This window comes from Podarcis filfolensis (assembly GCF_964270895.1).
Source record: "Podarcis filfolensis genome assembly, chromosome: 2".
Classification (NCBI taxonomy): Eukaryota; Metazoa; Chordata; class Lepidosauria; order Squamata; family Lacertidae; genus Podarcis; species Podarcis filfolensis.
The window spans coordinates 50,464,649-50,488,088 of NC_139605.1; the positions used below are offsets into that span (position 1 = coordinate 50,464,649).

The 23,440-nt window shown below is 44.3% G+C and overlaps 1 protein-coding gene across 1 annotated transcript; it reads left to right on the forward strand.

The window, feature by feature from the left end:
* The first annotated feature begins 2,563 nt into the window (after nucleotides 1–2,563).
* ALAS1 (5'-aminolevulinate synthase 1) lies at nucleotides 2,564–14,261 on the forward strand. The gene is made up of 11 exons (XM_083596291.1): nucleotides 2,564–2,787; nucleotides 4,221–4,444; nucleotides 6,426–6,641; nucleotides 7,505–7,657; nucleotides 7,758–7,980; nucleotides 8,466–8,650; nucleotides 10,014–10,193; nucleotides 10,289–10,453; nucleotides 11,459–11,727; nucleotides 12,385–12,547; nucleotides 13,961–14,261. The coding sequence occupies exons 2-11, from the start codon at nucleotides 4,246–4,248 to the stop codon at nucleotides 14,119–14,121; spliced, it is 1,914 nt and encodes a 637-aa protein (XP_083452417.1). The 5' UTR covers nucleotides 2,564–2,787; nucleotides 4,221–4,245; the 3' UTR covers nucleotides 14,122–14,261.
* The last annotated feature ends 9,179 nt before the right edge of the window (nucleotides 14,262–23,440 follow it).

Sequence of the window (23,440 nt, forward strand, 5' to 3'; positions counted from 1 at the left end):
ACAACTATATGACTTTCCGAAGGCATCTGAAGGCAGCCCTGTATCGAGAAGCTTTTAATGTTTGATGTTTTGCTGTGTTTTTATGATGTCAGAAGCCTCCCAGAGTGACTGAGGCAACCCAGCCAGCTGGGCGGGATATAAGTATTAAAATCATTATTTTTATTATTATTATTATCATCAACATCATCAAATCGAGTTAGGATTGCCGATTGTTCTACTAGAAGTTATATTGTCTGTTGCAAACTGCAACCTGTGACTTTTCCCTCCAACCCCGCCTCCAGTTTTGTTTTAATAACCAACATGTTGAAGAACTCAAAAGGTTTGCTTATTACTTTGTGATTTTTTGTTTCATTCTAATGAAGTGTTACCATATTGTGACTTTTGGAAAATGTTGTGTTATTTATTCGTTTTCTTCTGTTTCTACCCTGCTTTGTTGCCAAAACCTCTGGGTGGCTTACCACAGTATAACAAGCCAGAGAATTAAACACGAAAAGCTGAAGCATAAAAACAAAAACAATACAAGCATGTGTAATGTGCTTGTTTACATCACTGAGGTTGAAACAGGCTTGTGTGGAATTACAGTCAAGGAATATGGAAACGAGGACTCTCCCATGCTTCCTGGGTCCCCTGAACCATCACAATTTCATTGCTCAGATGTGTTTTGGTTAAGTTTTGTAACTTGGATCTGCTGACTCACAGTGCTGAGATCACAGGGAAATTTCACACGCAAAGACCAGGAAATAAGTCCCACATCCTTTCCAGTTACTTCCCTGCCTACTTTCTCTTACTGGAGGGAAGCAGGCTTCATCTTAGCCATACTCATACTGTCTACTAGTTTGAACAGAAGAGAGCTTGGAGCAGGGACCTGACCACTCAAATAATATAAAGCACTGAGTGCAGATGTTCCTATATATAGAATACTGTAATGAAATTAGTTTCACTCCTGGCTTGAGGATGCTGTGCATTTGACCCTTAAGATTGCCTGTTCCACTGATCCAGAGACAACCAGTTTATTTGTTGCTGCTGCTGTTTTAAACCTTCTTGGGCTTCTGCTTTTGCAATACTTCGCAGCAAGAAGCAGCACAAGTATCTTCAATCAGAGTTTGCTCACTTTTCATTTCTGTTTCACTCCCCGCTTCCCCAAGGGCATGAGGTAACAACATTTTGAGGGAAACACAACATGTTTTCCAGTTAAATAAATTAAATGGATCTCATCCTTCAGCTTTGTTTGTTAAATCCAGCACAAGCAGAAAAGGTATTTAGGCTTTGTCCTTTCATGTTTGTCTAGAGAAGAGTTCCCCAACTGACACACACAGCTCCTCTCTAAGATGTGCCCTTGATGTTTGAACCTGGTGTACAGACGCACTTGGCTGACATTTAAAGGCCATGCCTGAAGAAATTAGAAAAGGCAGGCCTCTGAGATATACAGAGCCCAAGCCATTAAGGGATTTATTCACCAGTACAAGCACTCTGAATTGTTATCAGACAGTAAAGGAGCCAATACATATGCTTAAGCACTGGAGCAAGATGCTCTTCACAGCTCATCCCTCTCAATAAACAAGCTTTTGCAGTATAACAATGAAGATTTCAGCAGCCTTCAAGGACTGCTCCCATTTGCAGCATCAGACCAACTCTGGAATGGGCAAAGCCACAATTAAGGAGAATGTTCCCTATAAATTGATGCAGAGTGCCTTTCCTTCTCCACTGAACTGAAGCTCAGTTAAGCAAAATCTGATAATATCCAATTCAGTGGGCAAGATTGGATTGATTCCTGGGGGAATTAATCGGTACACAGTATGATCAAAATACAGGTCAAATGCAAGTGTGGATGTGCCCGTAGCACACAATTCCCACAACTTTGGCCCTGATATTAGAGAGCAGGACTTTCAGGCTAGAGAAGGTGGGAGCTTCCCAACATTGCTCTACATGCTGAGCCAAGCTTGACTCAAGCAGCCACCATGCCAAACAGGAGTCCCTGGCCTGTTCCTGTTAGGCACAGAAAGGGCTCTCTACACTTACCTTTCCCTGCTCTTTCCAGGCACTGCCCCTGCTTTAAAACTCTGGGTCCGAGGATCCTTTTCGCCCCTCCAAAGCTTTCCTTGTGAAAACCTGTTCTTTAAAGCTGAATTGGAGCAAACAGCAATCTGTGGAAAACCCAACTGACATTTGATCTGATTGACTGCTAAAGAGCAGGTTTTTGCAGGGAAAGAGGTTAAAGTGCCTGTAAAGAGTGGGGTAAAAGGTAAGCATGGATAAATACTAGGGCAGCAATCACAGGTGGAGTTGGACAGCATGTTTGTGTGTGTCCTTAGGGGTTGCTTTTATCTCTCAAGGAAAAACACTTTCCACATATAACTGGGTCATAAAGTAAAAACTGAAGGTGGGTGGGAGAGATGGTCCTTTCGAGTTCTGTGATTCTATGCAATTAAAACAAGGCACTTCTCCGCAGCCGCAGCCGGGAGACATAGAACCATCTCGACTCTCTCCCTCCCCGCAAATAAACCCGGGAAAGGAACAGACGAGCGCGACGAGGATTTAAGCGGCTGAGGGACAGACTACGCCCCCTCGCGAGGAGGGCGAGTTGCCAATCCCGGCGCATGCGCGGCGGCAGGGCTCTTGTGGAGCGGCGGCGAAGGGAGGGGGGTTGCCGCGGGAGAGGCGTCTTCGGGTGCGCGTGCGCGGTGGTGCCCCTTTGCTTTCGACTATATAGGCGGCGGCGGCCGGAGCTGGGTTGACACTGAGCGGAAAGAGCTGGAAGGCGAGGGTTGGAGGGACGCTAATTGACGGGTAAGGGACCGGGGGGGGCGGGGAGGGAGGCGGATAGGATGGCGGCGGGGGGCGCGTGAGGGAAGGAGGCCCGGTTTCCTTCGAAAGCGGCGCTTATCCCTCGCTTGCTCGTGTCCGAGGCGGCGGCGGCCCAGCCGGCACCTCTTCGCTCCTGACCTTGTCCGGCCTCGGATGGACGGAGCTGTCCGGGGCGGGGGGAGCGGGTGTCCGCTCGGGGCGCCCTTGGCCGCCGAGTCTGGGCGAGACGCGGAGGGGCTTCTTCACCTACAAAGCACGGATGCTGCCCGTAGGCGAAAGGGGCCGGGAGGGAGGTCTTCGTCCCCAGGAGGGGAGAGGGAAAGCGGGGGGTGGTCTTCCTCCTCCTCCTCCACGCCCCGATCCCTCTGTGCCCATCGCTTCGTTTCCACCGTGCGCCAGGGGAGACACGGCCCTCCTTCACTGGCAGGCTTGCGATCGGCCACAGAGGAGTCTTCACTTCGGTCCCCCGCAAAAGAATCCGAGAAGAGGAGGAAGAAGTGGCCGGGTTGGGGCGATCTCGTTCAGTCCTCGGGGATGGAGCCTCCCTAGATCTGCCCGTGTCAGTTGTCTTAGGAGACTTAGATGGGGTTTCCGACAAGTTCCGCGTCCTCTCCACAAACGTCCCTCACTCACACCAATAAGTTTCCCTGGTTTTTAAACGCCTTGCAAACAGAAGTGTTGGCGGGGTGGGGCGAGGTCTTGCAGGTTAGCGAGTTCATTGTGGCATATTCTTAGGCGGGCTAAAGCTCGCTTCACTGAACCCATGAAATATTGCCTGTCCAGATACTGGCATCTAGCGTTATCTGTCATTTTGGGCAAGCACTCAAGGCTGGCTGTAGTCCACAATGTGCTATGCCGCAATAAGTCTTTGTAAGTTTTAACATGCTGCAAGACTCTTTGCACACAACGTTGCAACAGATCCGTAGGCTACCCTTCTGGAACTGGTGAGTCAAGATTCTTTGGACTGCCTATCCTCCCAGTTTTTCTTTCCTCCTTTTGTCAGTCAAGGGGTCATATGTGAAATTATCCACTGCTGAATTACTATGCCAGTGGTTCAGGTATTTTGGCCTGTAGCTCAATGCGTGTGCAGCTATTTAATCTTTGGTGGCGCTATGTTTTTGTTTTCTGTTGTTTGCTTTTGCTTAAAGGTTGCTTCATGCATTGTAAACATCTTGAACTGGAGGGCTGTCCTTTGTAGGACTGAACCTGCAACTGTGTGTGTAGATCGTAATATGTTACAATCTTGAGTGCATCTAAAAGCTGCAAGCACATCCAAAAGTCAGTAACCTATGTATGCTGGTCATCTATATGTTTGTCATATGTGAAGTGACCCCAGTAGTTCTTGAAGTCTTGTATACAGACTGTCTCTTTGCATCTTTGTATGAGGTTAAACTACTTTGTTTTGTTATTTTCAGCAAGACTTTTGAAAACTCTTGAAAAATGGAAGCTGTTGTTCGCCGCTGCCCATTCCTGTCAAGGGTATCCCAGGCTTTCCTGCAAAAGGCTGGCAAATCCCTTCTTTTCTATGCCCAAAACTGCCCTAAAATGATGGAAGTTGCGACTAAGCCTGCTTCACGTGCCCTGAGTACTTCATCTGCTCACTGTCAGCAAACTGAAGAAACCACTTCTACTAGTGAGAGTAAGGCTCAACTTTGCGATTTTGCTATTTAATACTGCATAACTTGAAACTTTCTTGAAATGTTGTCCTTACTAAATTGAAATACAGCAGTGAGCATACTTCTGAAATCCAATGGAGTTGCAATACCATTGGCCTGATCTTATTCATCCACAAGAGTTTTTGCAAAATACTGATAGTTAAACCTCCTAGAATTGCCTGCTTGTTTGTTCAGCAATTTAATTTATTCTACAGTACTCTGAAACTTAGGGTGAGATCTAGTAATGGCAGCCTGTGAGTGCAACAGCCATACAATTGGGGAAGGTGGGGGGACATTCTTAATGTAGTGCAATGGCCAAATCCAGTGAGTGGGCAGCTTAGGGCAATAGAAATGTCAAACAGAATTAACCTGTGATATCCTGTTTTATACTGTTATACTACTTCTGCATGAGTAGCAAATAGCTTGCACAACAGTGCCAACTCTCCTTGATATGGGATCTTGCCCATAGTGATTATAATAGAAGTGATGCATTACATTTTAAAATTAACTTTTTATTGGCAGTATGTTTGTAAATGGTTTATTATTTCAAGGCAATATGATGTTAGCCAAGTTCACTTTTGAGAAAGTGGTAGGCTGACTGAACTTTGAACGTCCTTTTCCCAGTTACAGAGGCCAGAGTATATTGTAACTCGCTCTCTGTACAATCTAAGAACAAGGGTGAAGAACAGTATAAAAATTATTGCATACGGTGGATGACACTGATGAAGCTTTTGCAGGGCAACCTTCCAGGGCCCACATGCCAGCAGTAGGGGGGGGGCAGAGACAGAACTGGGCAAAGCAACAACTGGAAATGTTACCTTTGAACAGTACCCTAGTTTCCACACACACACACACACACACACACACACACACACTGTCTAGGCAAGCAAAAGGCATTATCAAAGTTCACATTCCAGCCATGCAGTAGTGTATGAAGTGGGACCGGTGAGGAGAATGGCTAGTGTGGCTGGTCACGGGGTGTGGTTTGCAAAGAGATTCAGGGGCCAGATAGGCTTGCGAGGCTGCATTTGCCCCTGAGCCTCAGGTTCCTCATTCCTGATTTAGGGGCGTCTTAAATGGCAAATGACCTGGCACCACAGTTTTGCCTTTTTTGAACTTTGCTTTTGTTGCTTAAAATATCTTTAATCACAGGCTTTCTACATGCTGTTGAAATATGTTTTCATCACTGCATCAGGAAGTGCTAACTAAAGGCAAGAGCCTGGCAGGAGAAACTTCAGGAAGCAAGAACTTGGGAAATACTAACTGTACAAATCTATGTTTTTCATTAGAAGAAAATCCCACTTAATTAAATGAGGTGTACAACCCTTCAAAGTGTGCATAGGACTGCAGTCTAAGGCTTTTATCCTATATACTGTAACTTAGAAGTAAATCCCATGGATTCAGTTGGATTTCCTTTTAAGTAAATGTACATAAGAGTGTGCTGCTGGTTCTCTTGAACACTTGTCAGTTAAAACTATATGTTACACACTGTTATTGTGAGGCATAGCCCTGATTTTTAAAATGATTCTACAAAAGCAGACTTCTCATTAATGAAAGAAAACTGTTGTGTGTTCAAATATACTGTATGTCAAAACGAATAATGGGACTGATGTAACGATTCATCCATTTCTTCTTTGCACAATACTGGTCCGTTTTTTAGTGTTCCCCTCTGAGTATAGTGTTCCCTTTTAGTTTTAGTGTTCCCCTTTAGTTTTCTGAGTATAGTTTGATATGTTGCTGGGCAGGGGGGAGAGTGTAGTGTTTCCGCTCTCTGAGTATTTTTTTAGTTTGGTTAGTTAAACAGCGCTTCTGAATGAAAATGTTTTCAATCCTTACAGTATCTGGATAATATTTAAGGTATTACACATAAAATATATTTTAAGACACATACAACTAGCACCCCTATCAAAATGAGTACCTCAGATACCTTTGTTGCATACTAAACACTTTATTCTTTTATTCAAGAGGCCAAAAATTCACCAGATGTGGCCCAACGAAACATAAGCAGATCCCAACTTCCATTGAGCCACCCACCTGCCGCTGGCCAGAGTGCAAGCCAAGCCACTGTGACTAAATGCCCATTCTTGGCAGCTCAGATGAACGAAGGGAACAGCAGTGTTTTCCGCAAAGCTAGCCTGGAACTCCAGGAGGATGTGGAAGAAATGCAAGCAGTAAGAAAAGGTATCACCTCTTTGGAGGTTTAATAAAATTTGGTTCTAATCGTGCTAGGTAGATTTTAAAGAGAGGAGACAAAACTGAACAAAGTTTAGTCCAAGTTTCTCAAGCTCTTTAAATTGTGTAGCTCTCGCAGAATCCACGTGTTGCACATCCATTGGCTTGGGTTTTTCTATCTGCTTTATTTACCGTTAGTTGTTGGTGTAATAATAATGATCATAGTTCTGAAACCTGTCTGAGCCAAAGATCTCTCTTTCTAATGGTGGTGTTTCCTGTAAGTACAGTTATGAAATAGAGGAAAACACTTTGGGACAGTTAATTCACACGCTGCTTTAAATGCACTGTAAAATAACAGACTTTCACTTGCCTCTGCTCTGAAAGCATGGCTACTTTTAGGGAAACACTAATTGATTCTCAGTGACTTGGACTTTGAATAGGCCACAATACAAGGAAGAAAGCAAGTGGACACCAGTGTAGTGCTAAGCAGTTGTTCATGTATAACTATAAACTTTCGTTGTCCGGTTAACTAGAGTAGATTCATGCAGCTGTGTTTTATTGGTTGGATTTTTGGGGGGAAATGTGGGATAGTTTGAAAATAACTGAGTTTGAAAATAACTAACACACATAAAACTGGGAAGATACCTATCATGAAATGAATGGTAGAGGGCTGAGAAACAGTTATCCCCTATGTGAATCCCCAGCACTGCCAGGACTTATTCTGAAGAAAAAAAGTACTTGTAATCATTAAATATACTACTTCATTCAGTTACAGTAACATTTTTTAAAAACAACTGCATTGTTTACACATGAAATTTAATTTGAGCTGTCCAATCACTACTTTAATTTTCTTATGCCACCTTGCTATGTAGAATTTGCCAAAACACCAGAAAGTACTGTTGCGGTAAACACTAAGATGGATGGGGGAAATCCAAATGATGGCTTGTTGAAGAAATTCCAAGATATGATGTTGAAACAGAGACCAGAAAGGGTGTCTCATCTGCTTCAGGAGAACTTACCGAAATGTGAGGCACAGTCTTGTTTAACTTGATGGAAATCAAAAGCTTGTATAAACTTTGTTGGTTGTTCTAGCTGCTTACATATGCTAATGCCTTCCTCTTCTAGCTGTTTCTACTTTCCAGTATGATCAGTTCTTTGAGAAAAAAATTGATGAGAAAAGAAAAGATCATACATACCGTGTGTTCAAAACTGTGAACCGAAGAGCCCAGGTTTTTCCCATGGCAGATGACTATTCAGAATCCCATAGCAGCAAGAAAGAGGTGTCTGTCTGGTGCAGCAATGATTATCTTGGGATGAGTCGTCATCCTAGAGTTTGTGGAGCTGTTATGTAAGTGGTTTTTAATTGACAGTAAAATGTTGGCTAATTACATTGTGTCTTCTAGAAGCCTACCCAACACCATTGTTGGTTACAAGCAAATTACTAAGTTATAGGTCCTCTTTGGTTATTAGGGGACCTTTTGTCACTGTCTTTTCCTTGTAATGAGCCACCCACCTGTATCATATTTCCACATGACACCAAACTGGTTTTAAAAGATTAAATGGAGTTCCCCTGTATTTCTTAATACAGAATGCTTCTCCTCTAATTGCCACAAGTAGTTTGCTTATAATGAAGAGTGTTTTTTAAAAAAATCTCAAGCTGGTAACCTATGAGATCCGCCCCCCCCCCCCCGCAAATTATCCTAGTTTGTGCTTGGATTTATCACTCAGGCCAGCTATTTAAAACTCCCCTACATGAATGGGAATGCAACTTATTTGTGAATGTGAGATTGCTTCAAGTTGTGTTTAATGACCCTGTTGGAACCTTCCTCACAGGGAAACACTGAAACAGCATGGTGCAGGAGCAGGAGGCACCAGGAATATATCAGGAACCAGTAAATTCCATGTTGATCTTGAGAAAGAATTGGCTGATCTCCATGGAAAAGATGCTGCTCTGTTGTTCTCTTCTTGCTTTGTAGCAAATGATTCAACACTCTTCACACTAGCCAAAATGTTGCCAGGTAAATCTAACATGAATATGCTGTTCTACTGTACCTTGAAGGAATTGCTAAAAAAATATATTCCGTGGTACATTCATTTCAAATACTGTAAAACACCAAATTGCATCAAGATTGCCCCATATTAATTCAATACAGACACTTAAACTAGCTTGGAGTTGAACGTGGCTAGCAGTTTTATCAATCCAGCCAGGTTAAGTGCATGTTTTTGCCACCTCATGGAAATTGTATCAAAAGCTTTGAACTGAAAAAACCCAAACTTGATGTGTGAAGACAAAATGCAAGTACAATGCAAGCGCATAGCGTCTAGGGTTTTGTTCCGGATTCTGTGTATACATGAAAATTGCTTATACCCAAACCCTTGGAGCCGCCCCGGCGGCTAGCAGGTGAAGAGAGAGAATCCCCCATACTTCCATAGCCTGTGCACTGGGCAGGCTTTGCCTCCCAAGTAAAAGCAGAAAACGTAGAAGTTCTTTTTATGCCAGGTAGCCCCAAGTGGACCCAGTGCAAAAAGAGCTTGCTGGGCACATCCCGCTTGGCACACTGGCTCTGGGAGGCTAGGGATGCTCATATGAGATCTTGCAGGAACTTGGATGGGCCCCACAAGATCGTGTGCAGAAATCCCAAAGCTGGTGCGCTAAGCACGCATTTCCCCCCGCGGGCAAGATAGGGAGCTTAAAAGCTCTTTACGCACTGGGTAACCCCAAGCAGACCCAGCAAAAACATAACTTTTAACCTCTCCACCAGGCTTGGATTTAACTTGCGCAGTTTCAGCCAACTTGTTGAAACTTGCTCAAGTTAAATGGGTATAAGATGCGGCTGTACGGTAGCTGAATTTGAAGGTACCACTTGGTTTTTTGTTTCTTTACATATTTTCCCTATGTTCTGGGTATCTAATGACACTTCCTATATAATATGTGGCCACAGCAATACCGAGGCAACACTGGATCATTCCTGCCCTGCTCACTCACTAGATTTCCTGCTTAAAAGACTACCTTGTTCAGTGATGTTGCTTCCCTTCCAGAATCATAGAATGGGGTTCTCCTAACAATTCTGGATTTGAGCAATAGTTGCCAGGAAAATTCCAAGAACAGAATTTGAAAATTGAGGTGACTTGCAAAAGGCAGGACCAGCTGGGTAATATCTGGGTTCAAGGTTTGAACCCGCTGCCTCCTTTCCCCCAGATACAGTAGCTTGTTTGACAGGTTCCCACAAGAATCTTATTGCTCTAGGTTTCTTTACATTCAGGTTGGGATAATCTGATCTCTCTCTAGCTGGATTAGTGAGTTGTCCTAATCCTATCCAGTTACAGATGATCAAGCTGCAATGTGGTATTTGACTGGCATCTCTCTCTTTCCCTCCTCAGGTTGTGAAATTTACTCGGATGCAGGAAACCATGCTTCTATGATTCAGGGGATTCGAAACAGCAGAGTGCCAAAGCACATTTTTCGCCATAACGATGTTGGCCATCTCCGAGAACTGTTGAAAAAATCAGATCCATCTACTCCCAAAATTGTTGCATTTGAAACTGTTCACTCAATGGATGGTATGCTTGCTATATCGTGCTCCAGGTCCTGAAAACTGGGAAGACACGGGTTCTGAAATGCAAGAACTTGATATATTACTATTACCTTGTTTTAGGTGCAGTCTGCCCATTGGAAGAGCTTTGTGATGTGGCTCATGAACATGGGGCAATCACCTTTGTAGATGAAGTACATGCCGTTGGGCTGTATGGAACTCACGGTGGAGGCATTGGAGACAGAGATGGGGTCATGAACAAAATGGATATCATCTCTGGAACGCTGGGTATGTGTACACTGGTGCTGTTCATTCTAATTTTGAGTAAGAGTGACTAAGAATGAGTCATAAAACAGAATGATCATACCCTTGTAATTCCATTTGCAAGGATAATTTGTATTTGTGGTAGGTCCTCCATTCCTGCATTAAATCAGTGTATGTGAAAATGTTAGTTGTTTTACAGAGTCCTCCTATCCTTACCTTGAACTTAACTCTGTAAAGTAGAACGTTCTTAATCCTGAAACCTGACATGGGAGTTGTGTAAGGAGATTTGGTAGGAACAGAAGTAGTAAATCTATGTCGTAGCAACAAGTTTTACCAGTTAAGGCTATTGCTTATTGCAATTTCAAAAGCTGCTATGAAAACAATGTACCAGTGGAAGCACTTTACCTCCATAAATTTTAAGGAACTATGAATTGGCAGTTGGTATTACATAACAACTGCAAAGTTGTACCCACTCCAGACTGCTTGCTCTTATTATGCAAGTGAAATATATGCTTTCTCTGTAGATAACAAGACACTGTGAAAATGCTGTTAACACAAAGTAGCAAAACTAGTAGAGAGGACTGAATATTGTACTAATCTTTCCTAATTTTTTGGTCCTAGAAGCCCTCTTGGTGGGCCAGTTAGAAAACTGCTCCTGCCACTGAAACCTGTTTGACAGTTGTTTTTAAGTGTCACCATGTGATGTCAAAATGTACTGATTCCCCAAAGAAGGCTTCATGTCTGCCTTTTCAGATGTGGTCAGGGGTTTTCTTTATGCAGTTTCCCTGTATACATGTGTTTGTGTGCGCACACCTTTAAGCAGCTTATTTAAAACTGGGGTGGTAGTTCTGTATTGAACATACCACCTTACTCTGTTGCATGAAGACTTAAAACAGCTCTCTTCTGTAGAAGAGGGATCAAAATACTGCATTGCTTGTTAAACATCTGCTTTTTACCAAAATTAGTGGTTTGGTATCAAAAGAACTGTACGCCAAGGATAAAATAACCTTTTGCTTGTTTTTCCTGCAGGCAAAGCTTTTGGCTGTGTAGGGGGTTACGTGGCCAGTACAAGTTCTCTGATAGACACTGTCCGTTCCTATGCTGCTGGCTTTATTTTTACAACGTCCCTGCCCCCCATGCTCTTAGCTGGCGCTCTCGAGTCTGTGAGAATCCTCAAAAGTGCAGAGGGGCAAGTCCTTCGCCGCCAACATCAACGCAATGTTAAACTCATGAGACAGATGCTGATGGATACTGGCTTCCCTGTAGTGCACTGTCCCAGTCACATCATTCCTATCAGGGTAAATATTTAAGGACTTAATCCAGTACATAAAAACTCCATTGTTCTTTTATGTCCCACAGAAATTTCATAATTAAGTCTGTATGCATTTACATTCTTGTTGAACTCTGTAGAATATGGCATCTTCCCCAATTCCCCAAGAGGCATCTTAATGGTTATGACTTCAGCAATCCCCCCCCCCCACTGTTTCAGTTTAAATTTATGCATAAAACAGATTGAGGGAGTAGGAGATTGATGGCAACCTGCATTTCTTTGCTTTCCGGCCCAGGACCCACAGAATACAGCAATCTGACATTGATTAGGGAAGAGATTGTTATGAAGCCCACATGGTCTGTTGAAGGAACCCGGGATGGGGATACCCTGAGGTCTCCCTGGCAAGAGAAGTGGCACAGGAGTATATCACTGGCCTTGGACCACACACATGTGCTTCGTTCTCCCTGCCTTTTCTGCTTCCACCCCACCCCAAAGCACTTGCCTCCTAGTTTTAGCTTGTATCTTACTGGTTAATAGTTAATGCAACTGGCAGTGTCTAAGTACAGGTCTTTGTAACTATAACTTTTGGAGTCTGGTCATGGGAACACCTGCTTGTCCTTGGTGGTGCAAATAATGCATTTTAACAGTCTTGGAAACTTGTCTAGAAATAATCTTTCTGCCTCAGGTTTCAGATGCTGCTAAAAATACTGAGATCTGTGACAAAATGATGAGCCAGCATAGCATCTACGTCCAAGCGATAAACTACCCCACTGTGCCACGTGGGGAAGAGCTGCTACGTATTGCCCCTACCCCACATCATACACCACAAATGATGAACTATTTTATTGGTGAGTGAACAAAGACATAAAAGCACAACAACATTTCCTAACACTTTTCTGACTATAGTGCTAAAGAACTATTTGGGCACTTATTGCTTGCACAATTCCAATCGTGTGTGGCAGAGAGTAGGGCTGCCGTATCCACAACACCCCTTATTCTCATTAAGGTTGAAGGCTGAAGCTAGGAGCCCACTCTACACTCAGACTCCCCCATGTGACTTTAAACCCTGATCATGCATGGGGAGCCTTTTATGTGGAGCATGGCCCTGCTGTACCCCCGCATGTAACTGGAATCCCCTAAGTAATTAATGCTCAAATAGGGTTACCCCTACAGAAAAAAATGTGCTTTGTCCCTAAGGCTGAACTACCATAAACATGAGAAGCAGGATGGGTGACTGCAAGTACCACTTCCTAAAATGTACATAAGCTTACACAGTGCAATATATAAAACTGAATTTGAGACCAGTAAAGTTTTTTTGTGATCAGGTTAGATTGCTGGGGTAAAGGTAAAGGAACCCCTGACCATTAGGTCCAGTCGTGGCCGACTCTGGGGTTGCGCGCTCATCTCGCTTTACTGGCCGAGGGAGCCGGCGTACAGCTTCCGGGTCATTGGCCAGCATGACTAAGCCGCTTCTGGCGAACCAGAGCAGCGCACGGAAACGCCATTTACCTTCCTACTGGAGCGGTACCTATTTATCTACTTGCACTTTGATGTGCTTTCGAACTGCTAGGTTGGCAGGAGCAAGGACCGAGCAATGGGAGCTCACCCCATCACGGGGATTCGAACCGCCGACCTTCTGATCGGCAAGTCCTAGGCTCTGTGGTTTAACCCACAGCGCCACCCGCGTCCCTCAAGTACTGGGTTAGTGCCAGTAAATCTGCTATTTCTGTCCTAACACACACAAGCTTACTAAACAGTTGTTGGCATTCATCTGTCTCAAGAGACAATGGAGTTCACCTCTGGGGGTGAAATCAAACTGAAGTGACCTCTTTGTGGCACAAGCCTGGGCTGCCCAGATGACAAAATCCCCTCTTGGCCTCACTGATGTGATCCAAAGGAAGGCTGAGCAATACGTTTGGCACCAGGAGTTGCTGGAAGGAGGCGTACAAGGCTCCATCCAACCGTTTTAGAGACTCCATTTCAGATTTGCGTAGGGTTTTGGAGGCTTCCTCCAAAAGGGAATATTGTCTAGCAGGTAATACAAGAATTGAGATTGTCTCTCCTAGTAAACCTGTAACAGGCAAAGGGCCATGAAACCTTTGAACATAACGGGGTCATTAGGGTTTTAAAATTCAAGGCTACTGTGTTAAAGAAAGCTAATAAGGATGAACCTTGTATTAGTTGTTTTGTGTCTTCATGCTACAGATTAGCAAGAGTGTTTGCCTTGTCTCTGCAATTACCAGAGTTTCCTTCTCTTGCAGAGAATCTGTTAGCTACTTGGAAGGAAGTTGGCCTGGAGCTGAAGCCACACTCCTCTGCTGAATGCAACTTCTGCAGGCGACCCCTTCACTTTGAAGTAATGAGTGAAAGGGAAAGATCCTACTTCAGTGGAATGAGCAAACTTGTGTCAGCGACTGCATAAAGCAAACTATAGTCCTATCTATGTCTAGTTGTTTAGTGTTCAAATGTTCACTGTAGCCTCTTTCCTGCATATGACATGCATTTTATTCCGTAGCTTAAGAACAGAATTCCTGAAAATAAATTTTCAGATGGTGTATACTAGTTCTGTATTTTATGGTGGTGTTTTCTTTTCCCATCCTCCAATTATAATCATTGCAGATATAACAGAGAGCATGTTCAGATAGCAGTAGAAACAAGCTGGGGTCCTGTTAATGAATAACTCATCTAGTCTTTCAGTTGTGCTAACAAATTGCCTTAACAGACTAGGCTAGATGTTACTAAACTGGCAAGGTTCTGAACCTGGGTATTCTTTCTGCCTGTGCCAGGCCCTCTAATACCAAGAAATTTAAAAGCCAATAGGAAAGAGATGTTATCCTTTATGCAGGTTTAAGAATTTTTGGGGTGTTGGGGAATCAGTAGGTTGCATACTTGTTCTCCAGTGCCATGCATCTACCTAAAATGAAAGTCTTTAACCAGTAATTGCTCAGGAAGAAATGCAGATGGGGGGCGGGGAGTAAATGCAGAAAGAAATAGCACACGTGTAATATCACTTGGGGTGGAGAGGAAATTTTATTAGAGCTAGTGGAGTTTGTCCCCAGACAGTTTTCAAGTCCCAGAACTCCAAAAATGGATTTGGGGAAGGAATAATGTATAGACACCCAGGAGTAGAGGGGATAGGATGAAACCGCTTTCCATGCACAAAGGTACCGGGGCCTTGATGAGCAAGGTTTTCCTGCAGCTTTTAGTAATTTTATATCTAGTACTTCAGCCTCCCCCAAACAGATGTTGTCTCAGCTGAAAAAAAATTGCTAGATTTTACATAGGTGTGCACATACCAGCATCTATATAAAAGTGAGGATGTTGGGGTTGTCAAATGCATGAATTAAGTGAGTCATAAATTCTGTGAGGACTTTCCTCAAAGTATAAGGAGACAGTGGGATAAGTCAGAGAAACTTGGATGATTGTCTCTCTCTCTCTCTCTCTCTCTCTCTCTCTCTCTCTCTCTCTCTCTCTCTCACACACACACACACACACACACACACACACACACACACCATAGGTATGATTATTTACAAAAAGTTTCCAAAGTAATCAGACCTTGAGAAAGGAGTATGGGAGAAGTGCAACTCCACATACTATGTTCAGAATGACTCTTCACTTCCTGTTTCAAATAAAGGCAATGGTCTCTAGTGGACTGAGAGAAGCAAACAGCACTCTCAAATTACTGGAGGTAAGAGTTATGAACACACAAATCCCTTTCAAGCCAATAGAGACATAGCTAAGGATTTGGTATGTTTGAATAACTAAAAATTGCATAACAGTAGGTGAAAAGGAATTAGTAACGGGTGTGTCAAATCTATTTAGTAGGAAAAAACATTCCAACCACACATCGTCTACTAATCCATGCATATATTTGACCCAGTGCTCAAGGGTTGGGGGGTGGAATCAGTGGGGACATGCAGGTGGAGCTGGCACCCACAGCCCCCTCCTCCTCTCACTCTCTCTGCCCCCACCTTTATTTCCCCAGGTGTTCTTTTGAGAACCTGGATAAGATTATAGTCAGACTATAAACCCTATTATCCATTGCTTGGCTAATTTCCCAGCTCCATGACTGCTTCAACAGCTCAAGTTTTCAAATGTACTTGCCAACAAACCAGAGTCTTTCATTATCTGCATTCCCAAATCAAATTCCTAAGTGGAGGGTGGATATTGGTTAGCAACTATTAGGATTCCTCCCCCCCACCCCGCACATATCTGAATTCAAGTCAAAAAAGATGTTAGCAGCTGTTTTATAAAACCTGGGCGGATTGGTCTGAATCCAATAAACCAGATGTTATTTTAACCTTTTGTGTTTTGCCTTGGAAAAAGGAAAATCCTGTGAGAAATTAAGCTTCTGTGTTCTGAGGGAAGACGGTCACATTTCTAATGCCAACTTTTCAGTGAGCTCAGAAATAAGCATTGTTTGAGCTTTATAGTGATCCTGTGAGGCAGCTTGTCTGAGGGCCATTGTGCCCTCCAGTCATGAAATGTGAGTGATAAATAGCAGGCCAAAGGACACCTGTGCTCCTTTCTTGCATTCAGTTTTCTCTGTGCTTACGAAATATAATTTGGCAATATGTCTGACACCAGACATCAATGGTGAAAGATCAGCGACAGCCCTGCCATTAGTGAGGCAGCCTGTTTGGGGTGTCATGAAAGGCCTGCACATTAGTAGTGATTTAACGTATTGCTTTATTCTTACTTCCTAGGCGAGATGCTTGTGGGATTTTTCTAATTCAAGCATCAAAGTAACTTGGTCAGCTTTGGGTACTATGCATCTTGCTTGAGGGAAAAGGGGCAACCATTTACCTTTCCATCTCAGGCAGAAAAATGTCTCGAGCCAGCCCTGTTAAAGGCACTCCTGAATCCAGTTTGGAAACCATGCTGATTTCAAGCATGTGGTCTTGTCTATGGCATAGAGAGGACCCTCTTCAGCTGTGTTGCTCTGCAGCTCAGTACACTAAAGGCAAAAAAGACCACATCAACAAGGCCCCAGAGTAGGTTTGTGTGCAGTATCTTATATTTCAGAGTACTGCAAACACTGGTCCCTATTGGTTTATTGGAGGTGGTAGAGAAACGGAACAATGTTTTGGCCTGACCACCGAGGGTTCTGCATAGGACCTCTAAGAATACTATTCTGGCAAACGCTGAACTTAGGAAACCAGGTAATACACACGCCCGAGTGTATGTATTGACAGCATGAGCCATATTTTCCTGTTAACAAAAGGAACTACAGTCTCAACTAAACCTCCTTCTGCCAGTGTCAAGCTTCGTGGGAAGAGGGGAACTGAGGGAGTGTGTTTTGCAGACCTGCAACTTCCTTTGTGGAAATATTTCTTCAGTCCTGCACTCTTTAAACTTCTCTTCTGATGAAAAAGAAAAGAGCAGCTAAAACAGTTTAGATTTGTCTTCGCTATATAACCAGGCAGATGAAGGTAGAAATTAGAAGCCATTTTTTTTTGGCCTGCTGTTTCTTTCCTAACATTTGTGGTGCTCCTGCCTTGCTTATGGTATATTATTTGCACTGAACCTGCCATTGGAAATTGATTGGTTCCAGAACACAAATCACTTGTCGTTCCTCATTACTAGATAAGGCACTGAACCCTACATTGTTGCAGATTACAATGGACTTTGCATCTCACAGCTGCTATAATAATAATAATAATAATAATAATAATAATAATATTTTTTGTTTGTGTGTTCTTGTTCAGAACAGTCAAACAAAGATGGGAAGGACAGATGACAACTCTGACCCCATTCCCACCCTTGTCCTCCCTCATCTTTCTGTCATAGTAGCACCAGAAGCTGCTTCTTTTCAGGAGAGGGCCTGGAATCTGGACAGCTGCCACGGTCTTCCAACAGGGCCGGCCCAAGGCATCCTCCACATTTCAGATATCAAAGCCAACCAGACTGTCACATGAATCTTACTTCAACACTGGCAATGGGCAGCATCCTCCACTGCCCAGCAGTCTCACCTAGGGGCAGATCATGTGGCGCACAGTTCCTCCGCTCTTCAGCATCTGCTGCCATCTCACTCTGCCTAATAGTAGAGCCGGCCCTGCTCTTCATGGATTTCTCATTTTCTCCTCAGGCGGCACTGACTGCCCACATATCAAGTGATCCTCTCACTCCTAAACTGCTTTAAAAGCGTGAAGAGTCTCACTCCTTTCTGGTCTCTTCACCCACCCAACCCACATTTTCTCTCAAAAATATTTTGTTTTTCTCCTTCCACTTTGCTTCTGCTTCAGCATGGACAGAGGACAGAAACTGCCCACACTCCACGCCTAGACTACAACTGAGGAGAAAAGAAAGGGGAAGGAAGCACCTGCTCTCTCACACTCTGCTACTGCTGCTACTACTACTAGGTGGCTCTTCCGGGTTGCATGAGCCCAAAACTTTCTGTTATCCCTTGGTTGGGCAACAGCACCAATAAAATAATAAAATCAGAAATGCATCACATTGGCCAGCCTAGCGTATTCTCCCACGTACGATCTTGATTGATTCAGGGCTGACCCTATCATTAGGTCAAATGGCACAGCCATCTCAGGCAGAAGATGCTGAGCAACTTAGAGCAGAATGGGATGTTATGTGCCAGCTAGTTTGCTGAACTCAGGTATGATGGAGGTGCTGCCCATAACCTGTGCCAGAGTAACATTCAGCTGCAGTCTTGTCGACTTCTATACATGGAATAAGGAGAGAATCTTGCCTTTTGCCTCAGGCAGCATAATGTCTTAGGCCGGCCTTCCTTGGGTTTCTTGTTACCATGCAATGATGTACATTTAGAAGTTGAGGGCTGCAGAAGGGGCTACAGCCCTCCTCAAAATTTGTTGGGAGCTGGCTGAGCGCCCCCAGGAATAATCAGGGAAAAAAGACTGTTGTTGCAATCAGGGTTTAAGTGATACTCTGTAATGTTATTTTAGTTGTACTCCAATCAGTTACAAGGAACATGATGCCATTCTTTCCTTCTGCCAATCAGCCCTTTCAAATTGACTCAGAATATTAGTTAGCCATTTATTTGATTTATAACCCCTACTGTCCCAGGGACAAGTGACGTGTTTATAATTTTTTTAAGGTAGTGATGAAACCATCCCCATTTCAACCAGAAGGGTTCAACAATCCCTCTTCCTAGGCAGCTCTGGAAAATGTAGCTGTGTGAGGGGAATCGGGGTCTCCTAACAACTCTCAACACTCCGAACAAACTACAGCTCCCAGAATTCTTTGAGGGAAACCATGACTGTTCAAAGTGGAATCATAAGGCTTTAAATGTCTGGTGTAAATGTGGCCCTAAGTTAGTCATGCTTATTAACCATGTGGGTGCATTGAGGAAGACTGCAACACTATGTTGTAAGAAGTGAGCTTCTCTCTTCATTACAGATTTGAAATGGGCAATAGTTTGGAATATTGTTACACTGATGAGGCTGTATCTGCAAGTCACTTATCTGATATACAAAACACACACACACATACACAAATAAATAAATAAATAAAATAAACAACTGTGTTTATGCGAGAGCCTGGATGTTATGCATAGCTGCTTCAAGCTACAGATGTATTATTTTTGACAAAGGTATGATGAACTGGGAACAAAATTTGCAATCTGAAAGGGGGTCCCCAGGATCTGTGCCCCGCCCCATAATTTGTCACTCCATTTCATAAATGAAAATACCCCTAGCGGTCATTGAGATAGCTTGATTCATCAAGAAACCACTCTTCTATTTTGCTGCTTCTTTTCTTCACAGCTTTTGCCAAAATAAAAAATATTTTTAAAGTTCACAAAACTTAAAAGCACAAGCATCATGCGTAACGCATATGTCAAGGCTGCCCAAGGTCCCAGCTCACAAAGGACCAACGCTGCTTTCTTGTTAAATACAAAAGTCTTTATTGAAGTTCAGTTTCACTTCCAGAGCTGCAGCGCGCAGCCCCACGTCTCAACTGTCAGACCGCTGATGACCCTTCTGAATCTCCTCCCCCTGTACACCAATTTGAGACCCTCGCCTTGCTCCACCTTTTCCGCTGCTCCTTCCTCCTCTGGGTCCGCCTGCCCGCCGGGGTCTCGCCCTTCCTAGCCTCTTCTGACGCTGATTCCCCTGAGCCTTCTCCCTCCCTCCGGCGGGCTTTAGGAGCTGGTTCCCCATCCGGGTCTCCTGCTGTCCCGCGCGCCTGTACATTTGAACTTGGCGCGCGCGCCCAGCCAGCAGTCTTCCTCCTAACCGTTTCACTGCTGCTGTCACTGCTTCCCCCTTCGGGTGGGCTAGCTGCAACTGACCTCCCCTCCATTCCCCCACTCTCCGATGGAGGCGTGGTCAGCCCTGACTTACTCTCCCTCCCCTCCGGAGGAGACGCTGGCCCTGACACATGTGACTCTTCCCCCCCACTACGCTCTGGTGGGGAAACTGGTCCCGATCCTCCACTGCTGCTTTGGGGTTCCCCTCTGGCTCCTTGTTTCTGGTGCGTCCCCCCTGGGACCCCCCTTGCCCTGACCATCGGTGCCCCCTTCTGGGAATCTTCTGATTCGCTGGAGAAGCTCATAGAATCTCTCGGGCCACTGTCATAGTCCCCTACGCTTCCCTCGGATTCTTCCCCTTCGCTCTCCAATTCCTCTCTCCCCAGTGCTCCTGCTCCTGATTCCCTGACAGCATACAATTTCTACAGAACGTTGTTAAAAAAACAAGAACCGACGATGTTATTCTCTCTCTTGCACATTGAGCAAATACTGTACCCCAACAAAATATATTAGAAAAAATGAACTGCAGTGTAACAACCACAGTAGCACACTTTTGCAGCCTTTTCCCAACACATCAAGCCATTTCCACACATAAGGGCATCACTTTATTTGGCACACATGTTCCGTCATTTGACATACATTTAAGGTGAACAGGACACTGCCCCAGCAACCTCAGTCTGCCCTTTGCCAATCTCACCTGCCAGTCTTCTTACTTAAAACCCATCCTTGGGGGGAGGGGGAGCACTGGCTGTGTGCTTTCTCATTCTCCTTAATCTCAGTCCTCCTGTCCTTGTAGAACTCAGCAAGGAAGATGACGAGACAAAGGTAAAATTAGTTGGCTCTGCCTCTCAATGACTCTGGCTCCACCTACTGTTGGTTTCTCTGCCTTGCACCCTACTAGTCCCAATGGGCTGCAGCCAAACAAATACAGCTGTCTTTTGACTATAAGTCACCTGGCTGCAGTCCTTTCATCAGAGGGATGAAAAGCAAAGCAAGAATATTCAGAAAGTCATTTTTCTGTTCTTTATGCATTTGGACACCTCTTAAGATATCATAACCAGATTCTGTGTGATAGTTCCTGAGCTCAAGAAACAGGTTTTCATCTAATTTTGGGTACAATTGGACACTACAGTGGTACCTCAGGTTACATACACTTCAGGTTACATGCGCTTCAGGTTACAGACTCTGCTAACCAAGAAATAGTACCTCAGGTTAAGAACTTTGCTTCAAGATGAGAACAGAAATCGCACGGTGGCAGCTAAAGTGGTGCTTCAGGTTAAGAGCAGTTTCAGGTTAAGAACGGACCTCCGGAATGAATTACGTACGTAACCAGAGGTACCACTGTATTGTGAATCAAGATACTGGACTGAAACTTTCTAAACTGCACTGATTTTGTTGTTTCTTAGAATACCTAAGCAATGTTGGGCATAAGGCTGCTCATTGCTTATAAAACAATACTGGAGTAAGCAGTTCCACAAAGCACCTTGTTAGTTATTTTCCCCAAATTGTCTATTAATTCTCAACAAGGCAAATACTAAGTACTTAAGGGAAGGGTTGCCCAAATTCCCGAGGCATAAGCGCTTTGGAGAAACTCCCTAAACTGAAGGTCTAAACCTCTCTGTGGTCAGCTCTTGTGGGAAACTGATAACAAGGTACGCTGTCCTTGCATTCCTTTGCCTTTGTCTATTTCTTTGTCTCTACAAAGAAATAAGAAACGTTTTCTTGCAAAACATAGGATTATTATTCATTTTAGTAAACTATGGAGAAGCATAATTGCCCTTTTACTCATGGCTGAGGAAATCTTAATAATTTGCATAGCAATTGTGTTGCCATGGCTACACCAGAGTTTCCTGCAGCCAGCCTGTGTAAAGTGGGGAAAGGCAGAGCACATTCCTAAGCTTCCGTTTCCACACTCCTGATATGCAGAGAGGCCTAAGGTTCATTACAGCCTTATTAAAGCAGAGTGGCACAGTGGCTGAAGTGCTGAGATGTGGATGCGGGGGGGGGGGGACTAAGGCTCAAATTTCTGCTCAGCTGTTGAGGCAGAGCAGGTGGCTTGGGCAAGTTACTACCACTCGATATAAGCCACCTCACAGGGTCCATTGTGAGGATAAACTACTTCTCACAGCTTTCGTGAGAGAGAATGGAGTATAACTATACCAAGCAAATAACCAATGCTCCTAAATTGTGTTTTTGCGACAATTTATTTCTGATAAAATGATCTGGCCCACAAGAGCCTTAAACCGACAATGTGGACTATGGCATGTGCAAGCTTCTGCCATAATAAATTTGTTAGCCTTTAAAGTGCACCAAGAGCTAGTTGTTGCTGTTATTTTTGCTACCACAGGCTAACATGTGGCTACCCTTCTGGAAACTGTAAAGGTAAAGGGACCCCTGACCGTTAGGTCCAGTCGTGGACGACTCTGGGGTTGCGCGCTCATCTCGCTTTACTGGCCGAGGGAGCCGGCGTACAGCTTCTGGGTCATGTGGCCAGCATAACTAAGCCGCTTCTGGTGAACTAGAGCAGCGCACGGAAACGCCGTTTACCTTCCCGCCGGAGTGGTACCTATTTATCTACTTGCACTTCATGCTTTCGAACTGCTAGGTTAACAGGAGCTGGGACCGAGCAACAGGAGCTCACCCCGTCGCGGGGATTCGAACCGTCGACCTTCCGATCGGCAAGCCCTAGGCTCTGTGGTTCAACCCACAGTGCCACCCGCATCCCTGCATGCCAAAGTTCACATTTAGATGTGAGATGACTGTCCTGAAAAAAGGGCAACTGTCTTCAGAGCAGTCCTGTCAAAAGTAACTGACCCCGATATAAAATTACAGTATAACGAAATGTTCCATAATTTATAAAGGGCTGTGACATGACACGTCAGCAGGTGGCGCTGCAGAATCACAATATTTAGGACTCTCAAGTCAAGACCATTGGTACTTTTCATTTTGAGCAGCTGAAACAAAAGTCCTTGCAGAAGCCTTTGAACTGCTCTAATATTAACCCAGTACTGTCCGTCTACTGTAACTGGTGTTTGCTTCCTGGGGGCTCAGGAAGGGAATCTTTCCCAGTGCTGCTTCTCCTCATTGGATGTGCTATGAGTTGAACCTAGGACCTTGTGAATGAAAAGCTTACACTCTGTCACTGAGCTATGATTCAACAACTGCTTTCATTCATGTTCTTTCTGATACTTCACATTGGTTCAGGTGAGCCTGGGTGTGCGCAGCCCCCCACCCCATTTTCTAGTATGGGGTTGTTCCCTGGATTCAGGTAAAACACAGGCTGCTCCATCAAGCTAGAATTCCCCCCGCCTCTTCTGTTCTCCTGGTGTCTTAGGAGGGTGCCAAATGCCCTATGGTGGGTGCAACTGCTAGCGGTTGCTGTGGCTGAGTGGCCAGTAAGCAGTTTGGCGGTGTCTGCAGTGTGGGCCCAAATCTCAGGGACTCCACCTCTTTTACCCCTGAGTTGACCTTTCCCCCCAGAGAAGCAAAAGGTGAGTGTTGCTCCCTGCCCAATTCC

Coding starts and splice junctions, on each gene's coding strand:
- ALAS1 (XM_083596291.1), top strand. CDS start 4,246: ATGGAAGCTGTTGTTCGCCGCTGCCCATTCCTGTCAAGGGTATCCCAG. Junction 4,445..6,425: donor AACCACTTCTACTAGTGAGA/GTAAGGCTCAAC, acceptor CTTTTATTCAAG/AGGCCAAAAATTCACCAGAT. Junction 6,642..7,504: donor AATGCAAGCAGTAAGAAAAG/GTATCACCTCTT, acceptor CTTGCTATGTAG/AATTTGCCAAAACACCAGAA.